Source organism: Lissotriton vulgaris, chromosome 10 (assembly GCF_964263255.1).
Source record: "Lissotriton vulgaris chromosome 10, aLisVul1.2, whole genome shotgun sequence".
In the NCBI taxonomy this organism is placed as follows: domain Eukaryota; kingdom Metazoa; phylum Chordata; class Amphibia; order Caudata; family Salamandridae; genus Lissotriton; species Lissotriton vulgaris.
In genome coordinates, this window is record NC_141698.1 from 714,652,206 (window position 1) to 714,673,684 (window position 21,479).

At 43.8% G+C, this 21,479-nt stretch overlaps 1 protein-coding gene across 2 annotated transcripts in view; it reads left to right on the forward strand.

Annotated features, from left to right (window-relative positions):
* EPC1 (enhancer of polycomb 1) overlaps positions 1 to 21,479 on the forward strand; it is a 1,373,110-nt gene that overhangs the window by 772,206 nt on the left and 579,425 nt on the right. For both annotated transcript variants that reach the window (XM_086941549.1, XM_086941548.1), the window contains exon 5: positions 4,613 to 4,761. In XM_086941549.1, the coding sequence (XP_086797675.1) occupies positions 4,613 to 4,761 (149 nt within the window). The remainder of the gene's footprint in view (positions 1 to 4,612; positions 4,762 to 21,479) is intronic.

Genomic DNA, 21,479 nt, shown 5'->3' on the forward strand with positions numbered 1-21,479 from the left:
AAGGAGCTACTCCCACAAACAACACCTGTGAGGGGAAGAATAGAACCCTTTCTTTATGAGCGGAAGGAGTTCACATCAGACAAGATGATACTCAATATCATTCAACACGGCTATTGCATAGAACTAATAAAACCCTCACCAAAGTAAACAACACTTACAAAAGAGGAAAGATTATTTCCTCGCTGAGAGGTGAAAGAGCTTTTACAAAAACAGGCGATAGAGAAAGTACCTTCAGATCAGCCTACGAAACTACTCTGCATACTTCCTGGTTCCAAAACCAGACAAATCACTGCAACCAGTACTAGACATCTGCTTCTTGAACAAGTCAATGGAGACACAAAAATTCAAAATGACAACGTTGCAAGAAGTAATTCTACAACGCCAGAAAGTGTATGACATGGCAACCATGCACCATACGGACGCCTATCTACGCATTCCAATGAACCGCAGATACAAGAAGTTCCTATGCTTCGTTATAGCCATGACACATTAACAATTCAAAGTACTACCATTTGGAATAAAATCAGCACCTAGGGTATCCACAAAATGCTTAGCAGCCATAGCGGGAAATTAAATAAGAAAGGGAAAACACCTGTACTCCTACCTAGGTGATTGGCTGGTAAAGGCATATTCTTTTTCCAAGTGCACAGACAGACTCAAAACAGTGATGGAAATGCTCCACAGACTAGGGTTCTCCATAACATGGAAAAGTCATCACTTGTACCGGAAAGGGAGAAGATTGTCCTAGGAACAAGAATCAATACAACACAATCAAGAGTGTTAACCTGTGACAAGAGACCACTAGAAATAACACATCAAGATCGCTGCTACTACAAGGGTCAGTCTCTGACAGTGAGGACAGTGGGGAAGTTGCTGCATATAATGGCCTCCTGCATACCACTAATCCCATATGCAAGCCTACACATGAGACCGATCCAGGAATGGATCCAGAACCAATAGTCACAGGAAGTTGGGAGGATATAGTAATTGTCGCGCAAAAAGGTCTTCCTACTATTATATTCTTTGTTCCAACACGCCATTTGAGTGTTGGAACAAAGAATATAATTGTAGGAAGACCCTTCATACTACCAACTCAGACAGTAACCATCACCACAGACTCCTCTCATACGATAGGTTAGTACGCATGGGGTAGCTCACCATCAGAGGAATCTGGATACAGGAGGAAGCACTTTAGCACATAAACATACTGGTACTACAAACAGTGTTCATAGCCTTAAAAGCCTTTCAGAAACTGCGATGGGGAAAATCGATACAAGTCAAACGAACAACACAACAACAATGTTTTACCCCATTAAACTGGGGGCGCAAATCAATCAATCAATCAAACAAACTTGTAAAGCGTGCTACTCACTCGTAAGGGTCTCAAGGCGCGGGGGGGTCGCCACTGCTCGAGCAGCCAGGTCTTGAGTTGTTTCCTGAAGGAGAGATGGTCCTGGGTCAGCCGTAGGTGGGTGTGGGGAGGGAGTTCCAGGTCTTGGCCGCCAGGTAGGAGAAGGATCTTCCTCCGGCGGTGGCTTTGCGAATTCGTGGGACGTTGACGTGGGCGAGGCTGGCGGATCCGACCTGGCGGGTGGGTGTGTAGAATGTGAGGCGGCTGTTGAGGTATTTGGGTCCCATGTCGTGGAGAGCCTTGTGTGTGTGGAAGAGGAGTCTGAACCTGATCCTCTTGCTGACGGGGAGCCAGTGCAGGTCTTTCAGATGGGCGGAGATGTGGCTGTGACGGGGGATGTCCAGGATGAGTCTTGCCGAGGTGTTCTGTATGCGTTGGAGTCTTTTCTGGAGTTTGGCTGTGGTTCCAGCGTAGAGGGTGTTCCCGTAATCCAGACGGCTGGTGGCGAGGGCCTGGGTGACCGTCTTCCTGGTTTCGGTGGAAGATCTTTCGGAGCATTCGCAGGGTGTTGAAGCAGGAAGACGAGACGGCGTTGACTTGCTTGGTCATCGTGAGGGAGGAGTCCAGGATGAAGCCCAGGTTGCGTGCATGGTCCGTTCGCTTGAGTCCGGTGCCCAGAGCAGGGGGCCACCAGGAGTCGTCCCAGGCAGAAGGGGATGGTCCCAGGATGAGGACTTCCGTCTTGTCTGAGTTCATTTTCAGACGGCTGAGCTTCATCCATTCCGCGACGTCTTTCATTGCTTCCTGGAGGCTGGCTCTGGCGGTGGCGGGGTCGTTGGTGAGGGAGAGGATCAGCTGGGTGTCGTCGGCGTAGGAATGATGTTAAGGTTGTGTTGGCGTGCGATGGCTGCGAGGGGGCTCATGTAGACGTTGAAGAGGGTGGGGCTGAGCGACGATCCTTGCGGGACGCCGCAGATGATTTCGGTGGCTGCGGATCGGAACGGTGGGAGGCGGACTCTCTGGGTTCTTCCGGCGAGAAGCGAGATGATCCACTCCAAGGTCGTTCCTTGGATTCCGGTGTTGCTGAGGCGCTGTATCAGGGTGCGGTGGCATACGGTGTTGAAGGCTGCTGAGAGGTCCAGGAGGATGAGGGCAGCTGTTTTCCCGTTGTCGAGCAGGGGCCTGATGTCGTCGGTTGCTGCAATGAGGGCGGTGTCAGTGCTGTGGTTTGCTCGGAAACCAGACTGCGAGGGGTCGAGGGACCCGTTAGTCTCGAGGAAGGCGGAGAGTTGTTTGTTGACGGTCTTCTCGATGACTTTGGCAGGAAAAGGGAGGAGCGAGATGAGGCTGAAGTTCTTGAGGTCCGTGGGGTCTGCAGTGGGTTTCTTCAGGAGGGCGCTCAGCTCGGCATGTTTCCAGCTCTCCGGGAAGGTGGCGGATGCGAAGGAGCTGTTGATGATGTCCCGGAGTTGGGGTCGATGATGGAGTCGGCTTTGTTAAAGATGTGGTGTGGGCATGGGTCGGTAGGGGAGCCGGAGTGGATGGTGTTCATCATGCGGGTGGTGTCTTCAGTGCTGACCGAGGTCCAGGCACAGAGGGTGGTGGTTGGGTGAGCTGGTTCGGCGGTTGGGAGCGTGGTCTGTGCGCTGAAGCTGTTGTGTATGTCGGCGATCTTGCGGTGAAAGTCCTTCACTCTATCATAACCAGCACAAGAACCATTGAAGTTGACCATTTAGAGAGAGATAACCCTAACTGCAATACATCTACCAAGGGTACACAACGTAGAGGCATCAGTCTTGCACGAGTGGGAACTGAATCAGACAGCAGTCAAATGAGTGTTCCAAAGGTGAAGGACACCAGAGATATACCTGTTCTCAACATCAGAGAACACAAAATGCCAATTCTTCACATCTAAATACCCATACTGCCGCTCTCTGGTTAATTCACTTTTGAAAGCCTGGTCAGGGAAATTTGCATACTTTTTTTCTTCTTCCAAGAAAAGAAATGAGACATCACAGTCATCAGAATTAACCTACACATCACTAAATTTACTCTTTGCAGGGTGCATATTGTCCGATACAAGTGGACACATAGGGAGATGTTTCTTCACTACAACAGTGGTCAAACAGTTCATGATGGTGCGCATCAACACCCATGTGGAGCCTTAAAATTGGTGCTAACACATCTAATAAAGGAACCTTATGACCACTCCATAGGACAGCACTAAAATGTGTCACTCTAAACACAGCCTTCCTAATTGCAATGACATCGCTACGCAGAGTAAGTGAGCTGCAAACACATACAATCCAGGAACAATACCTGCAAATACAAAAGGACATGGTAGTCATGAGAAGCAGCTCAGGTTTCCTGCTGAAGAAGTTCATATCATACTTTCATATGAATCAGGCACTCCAAAAACCTAGCTTCTTTTAAGAACCAAAGACTCAGGCCGAAAGAGCCCTGCATACTTTGGACGCTGTCAGTGCAATAATATATTACCTGAGAAAACAAAACCAAGCAGGAAAGGGAAACAATTCTTTGTATCCCTCGCAGGCAGAGGCAAGAAATGCCACTTACGAAGAACACCATATCACGGTTGATCGCTCAGACAATCCAAATGTGTCACAAAAAGGCTGGCATGCAGCTGGAAACAAAAGCAAGAGCACATTTGACAAGGAAAAATGGAGCGACCCTAGCCTTCGTGGCGAATATGCCTTTAAGTGTATGGCAGTCACGTGGTGAACAGTCCAGACATTCAGAAAGAATTACTATATAGACATCCAGGTGAATAGGAAGTCACAAGTGATAACATAAAGTACTTGTATTGTATTGTATTTGTTAGCTAGCTCAACCACAACAATAACCAAAACTACTACACCCAAACACCCTACGATTTTAGATTACTGGATTTGGTCCAGTAACCGTATTTTTTTTTTTGTAGTCCCAATAAAAAAAAGTAAAGTAAAAAATATAGGCACTTTGTATTTTTGTGCCTAATTATAATTTACATGAGTGAGCAGTTCAACGTAATCAAAGATTATGAAGATTAGTATATAAAATCCATGGCAGGTCCCTCTTGTTACTGCAAGCATTTTGGAAGCATTCTCCTGCATATAAAGTTGAGTGGGTGTCTTGCTTGTTTCTAACCTTACTTTGCTGCTCCATTTTCCATCACCCCGTAGAAATGTGCATGCTTTCCTTTTTTTAAAAAAATGAAACCAATGTTACTCTTACTTTATCATGCAACGTTTATTTATACAGAATCGAAAGAACGAAGAGGTTTCTTATGAAAAAATGCTTAAGTTACGTCGTGATCTGAGTCGGGCAGTAACCATCCTGGAAATGATAAAAAGAAGAGAGAAGAGCAAGCGGGAACTGTTACATCTAACCCTGGAAATCATAGAAAAGAGGCAAGTTGGATACAAGCTATATTCTTTAATGTATAGATCTTTTGTAGGGTTTGTTTTTTACTGTGGTTATGGAATCTATTGATATGGTTCTACAAATGTGAATAGAATTGTTTCTAGAAATTGCACTAGCCTAATGTTCCTGTAAGCGTATGCCATTCCTTTCAATATGTTTTCTGTAGAAGAAAGTACATTTTTCTTAAACTGCCACACCGGCATACCTTATTGCAGATCTAGTATTGGAAGTAGTTGAGAATGAAAAGTTATGCAAATTATCCCTAACCTTCTTGCTGCTACAGTATCTAATTACATGATCTCGGTTAGTAGGTTTCTTGAAAGTTAATTTACTCAGTGGATAGAAGTCTAATACAGGTCAGTATCTATGTAGTTTTACCAAGTAACAGATGGAAGCCTATTGTAAAAAGTTGCTTTTTCAATTCAGCTTGAAAAGGAATAGTGGCTTTAGGAGACACCTTTTCCACAGTGACCCTTTCCATTACCTAAAATATGTATTTCTTGAGAGAAACAAGGAAATCCTTCATGAGATCATTTTTGATATTCAGAAACAGTAGAATTTCTCCACAATAAGGTGAGATCAGTAACGCAACTACTAAAAATATATATTCAGATTTGAAAATCATTCATATGGTCAGAGTACAAGGAGTTTGGGAAGGGCATGGCCAAAGGTCACATTCTGTGCTTAGTGCCTATTGGTCACACCTGATAAACTTGCCCTGGGAGTGTTGGGCATCACACTGAAGTATTTTAAAACAAGCATTTGCAATGCAGTAGGTCTCGCATTAGGAAAGATTGAGCTATTGGTATTGTAAACGACAAATGTTTTGTTTTTGAAAATAGCGAAATTAATAGCTTTGTCATTCACAGTGCCAATAGTTATAACGTTCGCAAATGTGAGACCTATTGCATTTGTAATGCAATATGTGTTGTATTTACGTGACTTACATGTATTGATATTACAAATAACAATGGCTTTTATATTTTTTTAATAATTAATACTTAAATAAAAGTTATTGTAATTTATAATGGCAATAGCTTAAACTTTTGTAAATACCTTTTGTGAAGATTATGTTCACTGTATTTTATTGGGACTAAAATCCAAGAGCAGAAGTGAAATATTAACATCTTTTTGTTACATTTGTAATAAAGCTTGAAACATTGAGAGAACATATTTGAACCAGTTGTTGTTGAATGGTTGCACAGATTGATGCTGTGGTGGCGCTGAGTGATGTTTTGATGGCAAACGAGTGATGCTGTGGCGTTCAGTGATGCTGTGGTAGCGCATAGTGATGTTGTGGTAGCGCATAGTGATGTTGTGGTGCCCCTGAGTGATGCTGTGGTGGTGCTGAGTAATGCTGTATGCCATGTTATGTTTTGTGTTGCTATCCTATGTTTTGTTATGCTATGCTATGTTTTGCTATCCAATGCTTTGATTTGTTATGCTATGCTATGCTGTATTTTGTTATGCTATGCTATGTTTTGTTTTGCTATCCTATGCTTTGTTTTGTTATGCTATGCTATGCTATGTTTAGTTTTGGTATCCTATGCTTTGTTTTGTTATGCTATGCTATGCTGCTTTGTTGTGTTTTGCTATGCTGTGTTTTGTTATGCTACGCTATGTTTTGTTGTGTTTTATTATGTTATGCTTTGCTATTTTTTGTTATGCTATGTTTTATGCTATGCTATGCTTTGTTATGCTATGTTGTGTGATGCTATGTTTTGTTATGCTATGTTTTGCTGTGTTTTGTTATGCTATGTTTTGTTATGCTGTGTTCTGTTATGCTATGCTTTGTTTTGTTATGTTATGCTATGTTTTCTTATCTTATGCTATGTTTTGTTTTGCTATGTTTTGTTGTGTTTTGTTATGCCATGCTATGTTTTGTAATATTATGCTATGTTTTTTGTTTCGTTTTTTTTTCTTCTAAAAATCCTCATCACGCAAAGTTTTGAATGCTGGAGTGTTTTAGCAACTTGGCCACCTCATAAGAGCCTTTTTAAATAACTGTGCCTTCTGTAGCCCTTCCCCGACACTTAGATCACTTCTAATCCACGCGGGGGTATCCTATCGACTTTTTAGGCGTCTCTTAAGCAGCATGCCCACTCCTAAGAGGTTGTATTCTGTAACCAAAACTTCAAAACTGAAAGTGCGCTTAATCATAGGACCTCGTGAGAAAACCACATCAAGGATATTTACTCCCTTTCCAACCAATACTGTTCCCAGTTATTCCAAAATTCCGCCTTTTGCTATGTTTCCCTGTCCTATCGAGCTTGTTTATCCTAATAACTGAATTTAACCATTCTTCCACTGTAGGGGGGTTGGGGTTAACCCATTTTATACAGACCTCACGTCTGGCCACTAGCACCAATGTAAATAATAGATTTCTAAGATATTTGTTAAGGCTAAAAACCCCTGTATCGTCAATTTTCACCTCAAATAGTATTAGGTGGGCGCTTACCTGTATTTCCTGTTTGAGGACCTCGGAGAGGGTCTTAACTACATTATCCCAATACAACCGAAGGTGCGGGCACTGCGAAAACATATGGATGTCATCAGCTCTCTCCTCATTGCACTTGGGGCAGCTCCTTATTTTCTCCTTGTTCATTTTCGATAACCTCTTAGGAGTCCAATACGCTCTATGTATAGTAAACAAGAAGTTTTTTTTCAAGGGTGCAGATTTAATCATATCCCCACATGCAGCCACAGATACTTGCCATTGAGCCGATACATCCTGCGACGGCAGCGCCTTTCCCCATATTTCATTCGGTAGGCTGAAATCCTCTCCGCCCTCATCGATAAACGCCCAATACCAGTAGGTAACTTCCTTCCTCTGGAATGATTGCATAATCTTCCCCTCCAATTCTGCATTACTTGACCGGTCCTTTCTTAGAGCTTTGGCCCAGCTGATTAGCTGATAGTACTTTAGTTTGGACAGCCGTCCGCCTGTTAACTCTGACAGCTTTTCCCAGTCAATAATGCAAGCGCCACTCAAAATTTGCCCCCATTCCACAATCCCATTTTCCTTCAGTGGAGTTGATAACGCATCCCTTAAGCAGTCTGGAGTGCCCGGGTAGTCCCAGATTGGCGCATGTTGACTATAATAGGGGATCTTCCATAGGCGCCTCAGCTGAACCCATAGTTTGATGGCTGCTTCTAGAATGTTTAGCCTTATGTTTTTGAAAAATTTTGCGTGTCCGAATTTGTACAAAAAGTAGTCTCCTCTTGTTCCAACAATCGCTTGCAAATAAGCTGGGAAGTTCTTAAGGTCTTTACATAGTACCCTGATATTCTTAAAGTGGAACGCCCTATAATCCTGCATAAGATCAGGGGTGGCTATCCCTCCATGTTCCAATTTCCTTCTCATCTTCTTCAAAGAGATTCTGATCCCCTTGGAGGCCCATATAAAGCTACTGACATCCCCTTGTGCCTTGACTACTGCTTCTTTTTTAAATTATAATGGTATCAAGTTAAAAAGGAAAGTAAATTTAGGTAGGATCATCATTTTAATCAAGTTAGATCGACCTATAAAAGAAAAAGATAATGAACTCCAGGCGTTAAATAACTTTTTATCCTCTGAGTAGACCTTGTTAAAGTTTATCTGGGCAATGTTCTTGAGGTTTTTCACAATTGTTATTCCTAGGAATCTAATTTGAGGTCTTTCTAAGGGGTGGGCGGCCTGATTGTTCCAGCACATTATCTCTGTTTTTTGTTGATTAATTTGATACCCTGATCTATTTCCAAACTGTTGTAAAGTAGCCATTATTTCCGGTAGAGAACCCAACAGATTATTTCTGTAAATCATCAAGTCGTCCTCATACAATGTGACCTTCTTTTCCCATTCCCTACATCTAAATGGTGTGATTTGAGGGTTGGATCTTAAAGAGCAGGCCAAGGGCTCTATATATAAGTTAATCAATAAAGGGGATAGCGGGCAGCCTTGCCTAGTTCCTCTCTCTATGTGTATCCTCTCTGTCAGGGAACCATTGACCAGAACGCATGAAGTTAAAGAAGCATATAATGCGCTGACTACTCTTGAAAAACGATTGCCTACCTTGTATGCCTTTAATGTGCTATGTAGAAAGCTCCACTTAACCATGTCGAAGGCTTTGGCTGCATCAAAGGTTGCAACTGATAGGGGAAGATTTTCTTCATTAGCTAAATCTATGGCACCTATAAATTTGTGTATAAGTTCCTGAATTTGTCTACCCCTCATAAAACCCTTCTGATCGATATGAATTAGATCCACCACGCATGCTCCTAATATCTTTGCTAATAACTGAGTAAAGATCTTATAGTCACGGTTTAACATAGACATTGGTCTATATGACTCACATCGCTTAGGGTCTTTTCCCGGTTTTAATATTATACAAATTCCTGCTTCACTCCATAATTTTGGTGGTGTTTGCCCTTTCACAAAAATATCATTAAACAGATTGGTTAGAACTAGAACCAGTACCCCACGCAGAACTTTATAAACTTCATTAGGTAAAGCGTCTGGACCAGCTGCCATGGCACTCTTTAGGTTTTTGATCACCTCTTCGACTTCTATTTCTGAAAATTCTGCGTTTAGCTTTCCTCTGTGTTCTTCTGACAGCGACTGTTGAACCCATTTGTTAAGAAAGTCTTGGGCTAAATCTTCGTTAGTGCTAGTATTCTCTTTATATAATTCAGAGAACAATTTAAAGAATGTGTTTTTAATTTCTGTCTCCTCCAGCAGTGGGGTAGCGCTTCCTGCTTCTTAAATACTTAAGAATTTGTTTTTACTTAGCTCTGTCTTTGTTTTCCAAGCGAGCAGCTTTCCGCACCCCTCTCCAAATTGGTAATGGTCTAACTGGCTTGCTTCCCACTTCTTCCTGATTCTAGTGTCTAGAATATTCACTAGGTTATTTTTTGCCTTGGTCAACTCCTTCCTTAATATTTCTATTCTTTCCGCTGAGGTTTCCTCATTGATTTTCTTCTCCCATCTCTGTATCTCGGTCTCTATGTTCTCTATTTCTTTCTTCCTTAACTTATTTCTGTGAGCTGTTAGGCTGATAATTTTGCCTCTAAGGATTGCTTTGTATGCCTCCATCTAAACTGGCTCGAAGTCTGTTCCTGGTTATGTTGGAAGTATAACAGAGTTTCTTCTGTAATGATCTCTTCGGAGAAGTGTGGCTCAATGGTTAGAGCGGCAGACCATGATGCAGAGGTCTAGCCCGGGACCAGGGTTCAATTCCCCGCCTCGGCGGGTCTTGGGCTCAAAATTCCACGGACCTGATAATTCTCGCCTCGGTGCCTATTCCAATCATGGAGTCCCACTCTGCAACTCTGGGCAATAGTTTGCTTAATCTCCACAACGGCCCCCACAACGCTAAGGATGCCTGGCCTCCACCTTGGGGTTGCCCAGGAGTAGACGCCTCACAGGGAAAGCCAGGAGGGGTTCCACAGCGGTATTCGTACAATCGCCTTGAGACCCTTGCGGGTGATTAGTGCGCTATACAAATATCAATTTACAATTTATTATGTCAGTTTCTGCCAGTATTGCTTTATCTAGGGTCCACCTTGCCTGAGGCCTCAACTTATTCAGCTCTAGTCCTAATACAACTGCAGAATGGTCAGACAGGTGTTCAGATAAGTGTCGAACATCCTTAACTTCCCCCACTAGTACCTTATCAATTAAAAAGTAATCAATTCTGGAGGAGTGTCCCAATTTTTTGTTCTTAAAAACAGATGATTAGTTGTTTTTTCTCCCTTGAGTTTCCAAACATCAACTAGCCCTAGGTCTTCTTGGTAAGATTTAAGCCACCTCCTTATTTTAGGTAGGTGATGACTGTTTTTTGGGGGGCTCCTATCTAATGCCGGATCCAACAGAATATTGAAATCCACCCCTAGGATGATAGGCCCTGGAGCATCCAACAGGTAAGCATAAAGCTCCTGCAGTGTTGAGGGATCATCCGTGTTTGGGCCATAATAACCTCCAACCGTCAGTTTTCTACCCTCTATACATATGTTTCCTACCGCCCATCTCCCTTTTGTATGAGCTGTCTGTGACTCTATCTGTGCTCTTGTTGACTTCTTAATTATAATAATTACACCTTTAATACAGCATGTTTGTTCAATGCATATATAGTGTTCTACCCAGCGCTGCTCTTTCATTATTGCTTTCCATTCGGACTCCAAGAGATGGGTTTCTTGTAGATAATAATGTTCCAATCCTTATTTTTCAGGTACTCTAAGATCCTTTGCCTTCTTTCTCTCACTCTCAAGCCATTTACGTTCCATGAAAAAATATGAACCCCCATATTTTAAAGGTGTGTGGGCAGAGCCCTGCTTTACTTTGCATGACTTGGACACAATTTTTTTTAGTTTTTTTCCCCTTATGCTCCAACACCGTGTACATATTTTTGCATAACAGAATCGTGCCCTCGCCCCCCATTTAACCCCCCCTTCCCCTCCCAGAGAACCCTCCCTTTACTCCTTGGCAGATCTGTCCTGCCTATTCGAGTGCCCTATCCCATGAGCCAATAATTAACCTTGTGGTCCGGCTTTCCTTACTTTAATTGTGTCTATCAGTGCTTCTACTTCTTTTGTTTCTTTCAAATTATACATATGGTTATCCCACATAATTCTCAACATTGCTAGCAATTTCATTTGTACACTTGCCCCCAACGATTTCAGTTCTTGCATATATTGTCCTAACTGCCACTGACGGTCTTGTTTGGTTTTAGAAATATCGGACCTTATTCTAAAAGTCCATTCTTCTTTTTTGTGCGATCCTGCAACTATCGCCTCTTTTAGGATTGTTTCTTTGAGAGCATAGGTCTTAAAGTTTACTAGAATTTTTCTTGGGTTTGTCCTATTTTTATTTTTTGTAAAGGGGTCTCTATGGACCCTTTGTATATCGTCCGCGAGTTCCTCAGAAGTTGCCCAATGTTTTTTTATGCTATGTTTTGTTATGCTAAGCTTTGTTTTGTTTTGTTATGTTATGCTATGTTTTCTTATCTTATGCTATGTTTTGCTATGTTTGTTATGCTTTGCTATGTTTTGTTATATTCTGCTATATTTTGTTTTGCTTTATGTTATGCTATGCTTTGTTTTGTTATGCTATGTTTTGTTATGCATGCTATGCTATGTTTCGTTATGCTATGCTACGTTTTGTTGGGTTTTGTTATGCTATACTATGTTGTGTTTTGTTATGCTATGTTTTGTATTGCTATCCTATGCTTTGTTTTGTTATGCTATGCTATGTTTTGCTATCCTATGCTTTTTTTGTTAAGCTATGCTATGTTTTGTTATGCTATGCTTGTGAGGGGGTGTGAGGGTGAGGGGTTTGTGAGGGTTAGGGGGTGTGAGGGTGTGAGGGTGAGTGAGGGGGTGAGAGGGAGGGTGAGGGGGTGTGAGGGTGAGCGAGGGTGTGAGAGAGTGTGTGAGGGGGAGAGGGTGTTTGAGGGTGAGAGGGTGGGTGAGGGTGTGTGTGAGGGTGAGGGGTGGGTGAGGGGGTGTGAGGGTGAGGGGGTGTGAGGGTGAGGGTGTGAGGGAGGGTGAGGGGATGGGAGGGTGAGGGGATGTGAGGGTGAGGGTGTGTGAGGGTGGGGGTGAGGGTGAGAGGGTTGTGAAGGTGAGGGTGAGTGAGGGTGGGTGAGGGTGAGAGGATGTGTGAGGGTGAGAGGGTGGGTGAAGGGTGTGTGAGGGTGAGGGGGTGTGAGTGAGGGTGAGAGGGTTGTGCGGGTGAAGGGGTGAGGGTGGGTTAGGGTGGGTGAGGGTGTGAGGGTGTGTGAAGGTGAGGGGTGTGTGAGGGTGAGGGGTGTGTGAGGGTGAGGGTGTTGAGAGGGTTGTGAGGGTGAGGGAGTGACGGTGTGTGAGGGGGTGAGGGTGAGAGGGGTGAGGGGGTGATGGTGAGGGTGGATGAGGGGGTGTGAGTGAGGGTGAGAGGGTGAGGAGGTGTGGGTGTGTGTGGGTGTGTGAGGGTGTGGGTGTGAGGGTGAGGAGGTGTGAGGGTGTGTGAGGGTGTGGGTGTGTGAGGGTGAAGGTGAGAGGGTTGTGAGTGTGAGGGGGGTGAGGGTGAGGAGGTGTTAGGGTGAGGGTGTGTGAGGGTGAGTGTGGATGAGTGAGGGTGGGTGAGGGGGAGGGGGGTGAGCGTGAGTAAGGGTGTGATAGGGTGTTTGATGGTGTGTGAGGGTGAGAGGGTGTGTGAGCGTTAGGGTGTGTGAAGGTCCGAAGTAAATGGTGGCAGGGCAGACATCATAAGACAGAGGGAAACACAAATGTTAAGATAACAGTGCTCGAAGGGGTTGTGAGAAGGTGGAAATGGGATTAAAGGAGAAAGGATGAAAAGTTAAGTAGGAAAGAGGCCAGAAAGGAGACACAAAGGAGTGGAGTGTGTGGCGGAAACGGGGAAAAGCAGAAAAAAATTGAAGATGGATCCAAGAGGGTGCAAGTAGGGTCACATGCGGGAGACGGAAGACTCGTTAGGAGAGTGTGATGAGGGTGATGCTAGAGAGAACACACAAGAGGACACAAGTGTGCAGACAAAAAGACCGTAAATTAGACATGAGCACAGGCATGACAGGAGGAAGAGCAATCGGTACGTATGGGAAAGGCTGCAAGAGAGAACACATAAAATAAGGATATTGTGATGCATAACTAATTACTTATAAGGTCCCAAAGGCGAAACCTATTGGCTATGCTAATGCTTGTTCTTTTCAAGAGTCTAACATCTTTAGAGGTAGGACATTAGACATTATTCTGGTTTGTCAATCACAGTATTTAAGAGGTATGTAATCATCTTGATTATCTTTAACCTGTGGATTTCAGGATTTAATAGCACTTGAACAGATGCCTATTATTACTAGGCTATCTGGTTTTAGGTTTAAACCTATAATAGCTGATAAACCCCAACGAAAAGCAAATGGCCATCACTGGTGTAAACATATAAACACTGAAAAAACACCTTTTCAACCACAAACAAGTGCCATTCATGGAAAGGAAAAGATGAGTGAAAGAGTCATTTTTATTTCTTCCTGAAGGGGCCAATACAATGCAACTTTGTCATACAAGGTAGCATCAAGAAAGACTGGGCTAACATTATTCTGCTTGAATTTTGTTGTTCAGGGATGTCACCACTGTTCCCAATAAGCTGCGCGCATGTGCACGCGCGCACATCTGTTTACCGGAGCGCGCAGTGCTGTGTGTGGAGCGCGCACACACACAGCACATTCTGTGAGAGCGTTCGTACCGCTTACTTTTAAAAAGCAAGCTGCACGAAAAAATGTTGTTTCCAGGTTGGTGAGAGCTACGGAATACACTAACGTCCATAGAAGATGAGGGAGCGGCAGGTAAGTGTTGCAGCAGCCTGTGTTGTTATGGAGGGCACTTATTTCTCCTTTTGAATGTAGAGTGCGGCTGTCGGGCAGATTATGTGCTTTTGTTTAAGTATTTATGTTAATTGCAGCGCCGTCAGGAACTGCGATTAACAAGAATACTTGAAACAAAAGCACACAATCTGCCGACAGACGCGTGAGGACAGCCCAGCATGTCCTTTCAGTTAGCCAGATTTCCCCAATCCCCCTGCCAGACTGCGAGGGGGAGGCAGGAAGAAGCCCTGCGTCTCACTGCAAACAGAGACGATTTAAGACATGGTCACAGCAGAGTCTTGCCCTGGTGACCTTAAATAATTATTTACCACTTTCAGGCTGGCAGCGGCCCGGAATGAGGAGGAGGAGGAACTGCAAGGATCTATTAACCTCCTGAGGCGCGGGCCAGAAGCCGGTAAAACAAAAAATTACATACATGGAACTCTTGTGCAAATATCAGAAGGTGGTCTGCAGGGGTAGGCTACATACACCCTTTTGATGCCACTGCTCAGCAGGCTGCTCTTCGGTTTACCTATTTGTCAGATCCGGAGCTGGGTTCCCACCGCAACCAGTTGTCGTTTGAGCTCGGGCATGTGTGTTATGTCAAAGCTTGGAAGTACGGGAGAGTAAACTTAAAAGAAAACCATTGGCAATTGCTTAACAAGTTAACTTGCATCAGATACATTCTTTGTGAAATGCTAAAAAAAATGAGTCAAAAAGGTACGCTTCTTTTCAATGGGCAGGCTCGAAGACAAAAATTATGCAAATTGCTTATTCGACACAGTATCTGTGCTTCTCATTTAAATAACCATGATATGTTGAAGCAACAGAAACACCGAAGTATTCGTTTTCCCTAGTAAACCACTTGCAAGCAAACAACCACAAATATTAAACTTTTATGCAGGAGGCAAACAAAACCTTCATGCAAAAATAATACGCAGTAAGATACCAAGTGTGTTATAGTTGTTGACGGCAATATCGATGGGGTCTATTAAGACGTATTGGCTCACTATAAACTGCCTGCCCAGTAAAGCCTTGCTAGTCTACACACATTACTGAGGGAAAAACGCCCATCATGCATTTTGCAAGTATATGTCTGAACATCCTAAGTCCGTGTTTAATAAGTATATCAGCTTTTACTAATAAAGACTCGCACCTCTTCCATTACCTGGTCTGCCCATTACAACAGCACCCTCAAGCACACCCACCCCTCTTTTTAAATCCCCTTAGTCCTTGCCATTTCACTTCCACTCTTTCCTTATGTTCGTCTTTGCAAAGCAGCCTCAACTCCCACACACATATTTCGCTTTTGACTCCTAGTTTTCACTTTAACCCTCACAATCAGTTTGTTCTTCCCCCTCATTAGTCCTTCATGTCTCTCTTGTGCATTTGTCACTTCTTCCCTCCTTTTAGCCATTTCCACCCTCTTGAGGCCCTCTTCTTCGCTTGTCCCAAGTTCTTGACTTTTTAGCCTCCATCCATTTTCCTCTCCCTTTCCAGTTTTATTACTCCGGGGTTTTCACCATCTTTCTTTCTTCCTGATTTTTCCTATCTTCTTCCTCTTTCCTTCTGCTCCCGACCCCTTTCTTCTCTCTTCCTCTCGTTCCCAATACCTCTCTAATTCCTTCATCAAAGCCCTTTGTTGAACACTCTTACTCTACTCCTGTATGCACTAACTAAACGTGTGCTCCTTTCTTTTTTGGGTCACCGTCTCGTGCTAATAGTGCTACACCCTCTCCTCCTTTACATGGTGTTCTCTTCTCTCCCTTTGCAGTTTTACTTAGCGCAAATCTGGCCCAAAGGTATCCTAGCGCTTTTCATAAACACTAGATTATATTACACAGGGTCCGTTTTTTAGGCACAGGGTGATTATGCGATTTCGTCAGAGTCTTGCCATGTTTAGCTGAGATGGAAACTCAAACTTGGTTCCACAGTTCCATGCTACGCTGTTCATGCCTCTTTGGAGACCTTCTAAACTCCAATGCACTTACCCCTTCTTTCTTTCCTCTTATCACTAGCTTCTTGCTTCTCTCCTCCTCACTCTTAAACTCCCAGTCCTCTGTCACTTACTGTCCCTTTATCTTTTGTGTGAACTGCAAAACATCTCGAGCTACACATTCGCTCATTAAAGGACAGAAGGTTCATTATTTCAACTATGGATCAAGCAAAACTTAACAGAATCGTTTTTTTCTTTGCCTCCTGATACTTTTAGTCTTGTCTACCCGCTTATAAATTCAATAGGACCACAGCAAAATGCAAAGAAAACTACTGGACTAGAAAAGATACTCGTAAATGAACCTGGTAACCTTACACAGACTTAGTAATGGGGCCCACAGAACACTGGCACAGCATCCCTCAGGGCCACCACAGCATCCCTCAGGGGCACCACAGCATCTCTCAGGGGCACCACAGCATCTCTCAGGGCCACCACAGCATCCCTCAGGGCCACCACAGCATTCCTCAGGGCCACCACAGCATCCCTCGGGGGCACCACTGCATCACTCAGAAACAGGCAGAAACAAGTTGCCAGCATTGCAAGAACAAAAGAAAACTGAGGAAATGTTTTATTGTAAATACTTTTTTTAATATAGTCGTTCAGTTGTACATAATGCCTTCTTGGTCATATATAAGGTAACAAAAATTTTTCTGACACTTTTTCATTAAAACTTTTCAGCAAGCTGCACAGCAGCCACACTTCTCTACAGCACAGCTTAAATACATTGACAAAGTCAATAACTCTGGCTAAACACTTATAAGGCCCCAAAGGCGATACATATTGGCTATGCCAATGCGTGTTTATTTTGAGAGGGAGAGTACCGGCACATTTGAAGGGTGACTTAATACGTTTAATTGGAAAGACAAGAAACAAGCAGGTACTCTGGTTCAGAGTACCTGCACTTCTATTTTTCCATTTCAAGTACTGTCCGGAAGGATATTGAACAGGAATGAGGCCTACCACAACGTATCCAGCGGGGCTCTGGTAGGATAGTCTACGGTAAATCCAAAATGATGCCGAAAGCTCTGTGGCCAAAGAATTACTAATTTACACTGGTTATGTGGTGTTATTAGTTCATACTCAACAGAGTTGGTGGCTTTTAACCACATAATAATCCGCCTCCTATTGAAATATTGCTGCTGCTTCTAGTCACGTTAGGGCAATGCTACCCTTTATCCTTGAGGTGCATGTTAGACTCTTATGATCTTATCAGCTTACAAGGCAGCCCCACTTCCAGGATATGTACCCAGGGTAAAGGGGCTCTCCCAGTTAGTCTGCTGAGTGTGCCTGCCGAGGTCTGTAGCTTCCCTACAGCTCACCCGATTTTATTCCAATATACCCGATGCCACCTGTCATCCTTCCAAGGTCGAGTAAGTGACTTGTAATATCCAGCTGCTTATATATTGTATCATATATCAGTGGGTAATTTGTAAAATAAGTGTTCATTGTGAGCCTGCCAAGGTGCTGTAGAAGTAGGGCTGTCTAGTCCAGCTTCCACTCTCTCATGCTTCTTTCCTCCACTACCATCCACTCCTTTCTCCTTACTTCACTTTCCCACTTTCTTTTTTTGTCCCTGCTTTCTCACTCTTTCTCTGTCTCTCTTTTCCTCATTCTTTCCTACTTTTCTAGATTTCTTTCTCTTGATCTGGGTCACGGTCTGATGAAGAAACATAAGTACTGTTCCCCAAAAGTGAATACCGATGCCCATCACCTGAAAATACATGGCACAAATTAGGCAGTGCTCATACCATTATTTAACCTCGTTCTATGCGTTTCCCACTTTATATAAGAACCTAGACAGTGGAAAAGAGGCTCAAAATCACACAGTGTGATTGATTGAGGAATGCCTGATTAGAATACAGGTCGTCTGGATCTACATTTGTCAACACAATGACTATACTGTATTTCATCACTTATAGTCGCACCTGATTTTTAAAATGGCAGTATTTAAGGCAGCAATGTTTGTATTAAACAGAACGTAAAATTATTTTTATTTTCTGAAAAATGGAGAATGGTAGACCAGTTGGGGGCCCTGGGCCTGGATCACATTAATGTATTTCCATGAATCGGAGGGCCTGCTAAATCCAAGCCAAAAAACTGTACCGGCGATGTAGGTATGTTTTAAAAAAAGTTTTGTTTACATTAAGTGCATGAACACTCTCAGAACTCAGGCATTTGATGCGCTAGGGCTAGTAATTCCTGTCACAGCCGAAAATTCAACCTTACAGACATCTTCACGAGCCTCATCTCCAGATGAGCTGCCCTGGCACGGTCTCTCTGGCACCCCGCCACATTCAACATGGGAGACCCCTTCAAAGCAGTGATAGGGCCCAAAACCATGCAAAATATGTTGATTGGCCAATGAGGTTACCAGAAACCGCATCACATTTGCTCCGCCATTACCATAGAAGCAAATAAGCCACCTCTGTGTTAATGTCGGTGTATTTATGATTTAGTTCTATCTATGGAACCTTCACTTTTGATGGCAGTGAATTTCTGGCTTAGGCCCAGGGTTTCGGGCCCTCACTTTTAATGGCAGTTCCAGTATCTGGGCCCTCACTTTTAATAGCAGTATATTTCTGGCTTATTTCAAGTGTCTGGATCCTCACTGTTAATGACAGTGGATTTCTGGCTAAATTCCAGTGTCCTCACTTATATTGAGCTTGTACTTCTGGATTGTTTCCAGTGTAGCAGAACCTCAGTTTTAATGGCGGTATACATCTTGCTTATTTCCAGTTTCTCCCTCCTCACCATTTCTAGCAGTGTATTTCCGGCTTATTTCCAGGGGCCCTCACTGTTAATGGCAGTGGGTTACTGGCTTGTTTCCACAGTTGGGAGTCCTATGCTTTTCTAAACCTGAAGTGTAGCCAATTCAAGTCATGGCGTGTGTTTCCAAATTGCAAATCTCCCTTAAGCCCTTTAACATGGCGCTGTATGTGTAGAAATGCACCATTTTTTCAGTTTTTTAAGCTAAAGTTTGGAGTGATATTTGGCGCTGCACACATGCGCGGCTTGTTCCTGGCGCACATAGCCATGGCTGCAGCGCACAGAGACCCTACACTGCCGCACACAGAGGGGAAAAATTAGAGGGAACATTGGATGTCACTAAAACATTGTCTCTTCATCCTTCTGCTTTTTTTAGTTTTGTGGTCTTCGGTCTAAAGATGCAGTGTTTAGAAGCATTTTTTAGGTCTTATTTAGTTATTTTATAAACTGTCGAGAATCCGGAAATGTAAAAGTCAGATTTAAAATGTTGGCTACATTTAATTTCACTAATAGGTAAAATGGCTGGTTTCATAAGAATCTTTCCTCATTTGTACCATCACATTTACCCATAGACAGAGAATGGGTGAAATCCTTTGATACATCAGCCCCCTTTTCTAGTGAGTCAGTATTGATTGTAAGTGAATTGCCAAACACCAGAGTCTTTAAACATTCAACGCAAGATGTAGTGATAGGTATATGTGAAAAGAATGTTGTCACCAAGCATCTGAGATAGTGGTGAAAACATGACACCAGGTGTTTGGTAAACATGGAGCGCAGTGTCACTTGGAATGCTGCTAAAAAATATTCCATCCAAGTTCAATAAATATTGGAGTGATATTGTTTGTATTCTCAGCAATTCAGCTACGTATAGGAAACAGTTGTATGATGGTCTGTCAAAATTGATACCTGAGCTGAAGTGCTTCCCTGTAAGAGAACCTTGTCACTTGCTAACTGAAAGCATGTTTACAATTTTCAGAGTTAATGAAGTATGCTATGAACTTTCTAGTCCATTCTGGAGCAGTAAAGATGGATTTGCACCTTATATACCCTGTGCATACGCTACCTATACACATGCACTATCGGTGCAGAAAGCAAGCAATAATTAAAATTAAATTAAAATTCCATAAACACCGGAAAAACACTGTTTCTGTTGTTTTTAATGGCATGAAAATGTGTAACCACTGATTAACACAGTTTTTTAAGGTATTGAAAAAACCCCACCAGAATTTACCAAAAATAGAAACTGAAAACAGGAAAGCCTAATTATTACCCAAAGTATTGATTCTCAATGTCTTTATCAGGACGGAGTATATATAGTTTGCTACATTGTAGTGCTATGATCGCACTGCCCTTACTCCCTTGTTTTGAGACAACTCATGCTATGGATTGATATCATTTCACACTCCAGTAACTCCTTTGAGGTTGTTATAATGCCACAGTGTAGCTTGTTAGTTCGAGGCATGTGGGCTGCTGAATTCATATCTGTGCATAGTCCGCCACCTAGTGTTGGGTCCGGATGATTGCACATTGTTGTCCTGGAAGAGTCTTCGAAGTATCACGAGATAGGTGGCTCCTCCCCTGGACTACAGTGCGCATGGGCATCGCCTCCATCCCCAGATTGTTTTTTTCCGCCATCGGGTTCGGATGTGTTTTCGGTTCCCTCTATCGGAACCGATAGTTGTTCGACTTTTACTCGAGACCAAAAGGTCTTTAGGCTGGGCGTCGGTATAGTTGCGTTCGGGTTTCTTACTGACTCTCAGCTCCGATCTCCTACTACCCTTCCACGTGCTTTCGACGCGGACGGGCCTACACTACAACCTTTGCTATGGAGCGGACTCCATTCAAGAAGTGTCCGCTGTGTCACTCTAAATACTCGCACCTCGACGTGCACCCCGTGTGCAATACATGCTTGTCACCGGATCACCGTGAAGACACCTGCATGGCGTGTTCCAAATTTAGGAGTAAGAAAACTCTGAAGATTCGCCGGGCTAATCGGCTCCAGGCTCAATTGTCGGCTTCGGCGCCCCCGCCTGATGACATCTTTCAGGAATCTGTCGAGGAAGCAGACGACGTACAAGGATCGGACTCTGGCCCCGCGTCTGAGGAAGAGACCTATGACGCGGATGAGGAGGCCTACGACGAAGTCTCCGGTGAGGTAGGGGACGACGAACTGATTTGTGCCACGATGGGTGATAGCTCAGAGGAAGAGCATCCCCAACCAGACTCCGGGGTTACTCCCCGTCATACGGCCCAGGTCGAGGGATCGCCTTCGGGCCTTACCCAAGATCTAACTTTGAGTCCTACGTCCCCGCCCCCGGGCCCGGTCACGGACATTTCTGCCAAGAAACCGAAAGTGAAGCCAACTGGTCTCGCACCTTCGGATGCGAAACCGAAACCGAAAGTGGCGCTGGTGAAGAAGGTTCTGGAGGCGTCAACTTCCACGAAACCCAAAATGGCCGACTTGAAGAGCCACGCCAAAATGGCTGACCACAAGAGCCGCGCCAAAATGGCCGACCCGCAGCCTTCGGGGTCGGCGCCGAAGGTGAAGGCACCCGACGCGGCTGCGTCGGCACCGAAAGGGGTCGCGGACCCGAAGACGGCTTCGAAGAAG